Source organism: Cynara cardunculus, unplaced genomic scaffold (genome assembly GCF_001531365.2).
Source record: "Cynara cardunculus var. scolymus isolate 2C unplaced genomic scaffold, CcrdV1 Un_Scaffold_1484, whole genome shotgun sequence".
In the NCBI taxonomy this organism is placed as follows: domain Eukaryota; kingdom Viridiplantae; phylum Streptophyta; class Magnoliopsida; order Asterales; family Asteraceae; genus Cynara; species Cynara cardunculus.
This window is the reverse complement of record NW_020200777.1, coordinates 21,322-25,771: the sequence shown is the minus strand read 5'-3', so window position 1 is coordinate 25,771 and position 4,450 is coordinate 21,322. Positions and strand designations below refer to the sequence as shown.

The window sequence follows — 4,450 nt, the reverse complement described above, 5'->3', positions numbered from 1 at the left end:
TTCTTTTTGGATTTGAACCTGAGACCTTCTGGTACTTTTGACCTTTGGAGCCAAGCTCAAACCAATCAGACACCACCCTTGTGGTTTGAAACCTTTTTTTATGAAAGAATGAAAAAGAAACAGACAGAAAAGGAAGGAAAATAACAAAAACAAGTATTCTCAAACCCTTTTAGGAGATAAGAAAAAGGAAACAGAGAAAAATAATCATAAGTTTGCTCCCAAAACTATCCTTTCAAACGTAGGAGGAAAGGGACAGAAATTAAAACTAATTAAAACTAATAAAAAATTTATTTTCTTTTTATTTCTTTTCCATCCATTTCTTTTCTGTTTCCTCAAATTCAAGAACATAATGAAAATGAGATGATGTAGATGACATATTATTTTGATTACATGACATAAAAGAAACTTTTCGAATATTTTAATAGTTTTCTCATTTACCCTTCCAGTTATTCATATCCTACATTGAGGATCAGTTTGGTTTGCAGAAACATAATGAACTTGAAGAGATTTGTATTTCAAATCCATTCCAATCTCATGTTTAGTTTGCAAAATTGTTCGGATTTGAAATTCTATGAATTATTTGAAATCCTTCAAACATAGATTTTGAAATTCCGCGGGAATGATTGGGATTTCATGGAATTTCGTAGGATTTCTATATAATAATGTTGTAAAATATATTTAAAAAACTTGTCTTCTAATAATTCATTAATAAAGAGGTAATTTAATTATTATTATAATTGTTGATAATTTGTTTTTATAATTATTTATAAAACATGGAATTCCGTTCCATTCCAAATCCATCAAACCAAACACATCAAAGATTTCAAATCCTTCTAATTCCAAATTCTTCTACGGAATCCAAATTTCTCAAAACCATTCCATCAAATCAAACGCTTTCTCAGTATATTTTTCGTCTCTCTAAAAATTCACTCTTTTTAGATTCTATACAAATTAAATATTATAGAGAAACAATTTCTTAAATAAATATGATATATTTTTTTTCAAGATAATACTTTATTTGTTCAAAAATAAACATTTATTTAAATTGTTAACGAGAAAGATTGTGCTTACAAATCTTCTTGATATCGTTATCTTAATGAATAATTTAGAAATTATCTAATTAATTTATTAAATATATGTCAAACTAATTTTTTAAACAAATATAATATATTCTTTTCATGACACATGTTTTTTAAACATTTAAGTAACCGGTTGAAGCACTAAACGGTTATCATGCTGATGCGGCGAGTGATGTGATATCAAACTCAGTATTATTTGCTGATGTGGTTAGTGAAATAGATTTTTTAATCTACAATTAGTCTTTTTTTTTTAAATCTAAAATTAATCTTTAACCGATTACCCGGGTACTTAAATGTTTAAACTTTTATATCTTACGTACTAAAATTGAAGTTTTGAAAGTACGTTATCCAAATAGAAATCAAATTAAAGTACATTACTTTTTCATGTAATTTACCCATATTAAAATTTCCATGTCTAACAATATTTGACGAGTAGAAAACTTATATTTAAGAGTAGAGTAAATTACAACTTTCGTCCCTCTGGTTATACATTTAGATAGATATTTCAAATATGATAATTACAATTATGTTCATCATGATTTCACTTCAGCTATGAATTGGATCCCTCATATTAATACCATATGAGGCAAATTCATGTAAGGAAAACCATATTTTATAAAAAGGCATTAGGCCACCTCACTGTGTGTCTGTGTCAATCTCATGATCATAGACGGACCTAGAGGGGTGGTTAGGTGACACGTGTCACCGTATTGTTCCTCCGTGGTAAGATAAAAAAAAATAGGTTCGTGAAAGGTGCAACCGTTTATTCTAGAAGGTGCAACCGTATCTAAAAATTCTTGGGTCCGTCCCTGCTCATGATTATCATAAACAGGGTAAATCATGTGTTCCATACATATTGCCTATCCCACAAATTTACAAGCAATCAAATCACATTTATTTGGCGTCACATTTGGCTAAATGCATATGATCAGAAGCTACGACCAACGTTTTACACATTAGCAAACGGTGTTATCATGATTTTCAGTTATCGTGTAACAGAAGTTTTCATTAACCATCACGATTTTTATCAACAATGGAAAAGTATACTTTTTTCGTAACTGTTTCCTTTTAACAAATTTCACATTATATACACACTATAGTTTCATTATAAATTACATCGATCACTTTGGACTCACCAAAACAATTAAGCAACAATTCAATATTGTAACTAAATCTTTAAAAAGAGTGAATTAAAATGGTGGGTGGCTCTTCAATTTGGGTGTTAGTTGTGTTGTCGTTTCTGGCTATGAATGGTGCAAATGCCATTTTTTGCCAAGAGACAGTGGCTCGGATGTTGCCTTGCCAAGGTTTCTTGATGGGAATAGGTCAGATCACTGATCCATGTTGCCAGAGTGCTCAAAGTTTGATTGAAATTGCGAAAACGACGCCTGAAGAACGAACATCTGTGTGCCAATGCTTAAAGCAGGCTGTAGTTATGATGGGGATAAACGTAACTAAAGCTCAAGAGATTCCACAACTTTGTCATATGGATCTTGATGCGGGTTTGATCGATCCTAATGTTGATTGCAACAAGTAAGTAATCCAATTCTCTATGATCAGCTAGATTTGTACCATTTCTTTACTATATATGTTGAAACCCTCTTTCTCTTAAGGGCTCTTTTAAAGAATAACCTTATAAGATTTCACATATTTTCATATAATATTAATAAACATTCAGCGATCATATCTGTACCAAAACATTAACATTTATAGCTCCCATTTGGTGCAGATTAAACGAGGCACCGACTCCAAGAAGCTCAAGTGTCGAGAGGAAACTCGAGTCGGTTGGTTCACGACCATATAAGCTCGACCATATTCAGATACCAATAACTTCTCGAGCGCAAACTGTATCACCTCAAATTCAAGGAGAAAAGAAGCTTAAAGTTGACGACCATAAATCCTATTTTAAAACCAAACAGTATATATCTGTGAAGATCTAAATGAAAAAATATTATGTCCATAAAAATTGCTATAAATAAATGAATGATTTTTCATAATTGAATAAATTTATTTATCCATCTAATTGTCTTTTCCCACATACTATGAATGGATTCAATCACTATATATATATTCAATGGCAAAATCAAATCAGTTTAATCTGTTAAAGGGTAAAACGGTAATTTTATTAATTTTAATCTTTTATATTATCTATTTATAACATTCATCAAACGATCATTTTTCAGTATCAATTAAATTATATAGAATCTGCTAATAATTTTGAGCATTTAATCATTTTGTACCAAATCATGCAGAAATGTATCAAACACGATTTGATTCACGAAGCATTTTCCATTGTATGTGGATAAGCAAAGAAACTACTGATAGTTTTAAAGTCATTTTTACACCTTATGCTTTCTGAATTTATCTAAACTACTCGTAACAGAAGTAATAATCGCTTGAAATGGTTTTATTTTCTAAATTTTTGTGTCTCAAATGATTGCACGATTTATATTAAATAGTTTATCAACAATGTTGTTGTTACTTTGTATTTATATGAAATTTTAGTAATAAGAAATCATTGAACAATTTTTTTTATGTTATCCTACGTGTACATTGTGTAGATTTATCGATTAATAACATTATGCTCAACATTGTTACAAACCTCTAAAATTTCAGTGTTTTTGGATGTTTTCGCCCAACAACATAAACCTTAGGACCGACTCAGTGTTTTATGTTTGGTGATAATTTTTAAACTGTCACATAGAAGCAACGAATTAATTAATTAATAGGTATCCATGCCTTCATTTTGATATGGATGGATATGATTTCGATATTGGCGATATAAAAAGATGTGATTGATATGGTTTTGAATGAAACGATACTGATTTCATTATGAAATAATACGATTTCCATTTTTTGCGATGTTTCGGTATTGTATAAATACACACACACATATCTTCGTTCTATATTATTGTTTTTACTAGTGATGTGGTATCCAACTCAGTATTTCTTGCTGCCATGGACATCTAAATCTAAAATTAGTTTTTATGTATTGCGGTTTATTAGAAGAAAGAATTAATGCTTCAACCGGTTAAGCGCCTACTTAAATGTTTAAACCATTAAATTTTAGGTACCAAAATGAAAGTTCTGAAAATACATTATTTTTCATGCAATTTGACTTATAGAAAGATATGATTGATAAGGTTCTGATATGAAATGATATTGATTTCATTATGAAATTATGTGAGTTTTATTATTTGTGATGTTTTGTGTTTATATATATATACACCATCTTTGTAGGTTATTGTTTTTACTAGATATTGTATTTTTCTCCTATAAAAAATGCGTTTTTGTGAAGATAAAATCAACCAAACAAATTGCACATCAATTGAAATTATAATGATTAGCAAAAGACGTTGTGTCTGATTATT

The 4,450-nt window shown here is 29.5% G+C and overlaps 1 protein-coding gene across 1 annotated transcript; it reads left to right on the top strand.

Moving 5' to 3' along the window:
* Positions 1–2,274: 2,274 nt before the first annotated feature.
* LOC112502468 (non-specific lipid-transfer protein 1-like) lies at positions 2,275–2,926 on the top strand (the record flags this gene model as incomplete). Its single annotated transcript, XM_025106377.1, has 2 exons — positions 2,275–2,612; positions 2,809–2,926. Coding segments are annotated over exons 1-2 (456 nt in total), but the record flags the coding sequence as incomplete, so codon positions are not given.
* Positions 2,927–4,450: the final 1,524 nt, after the last annotated feature.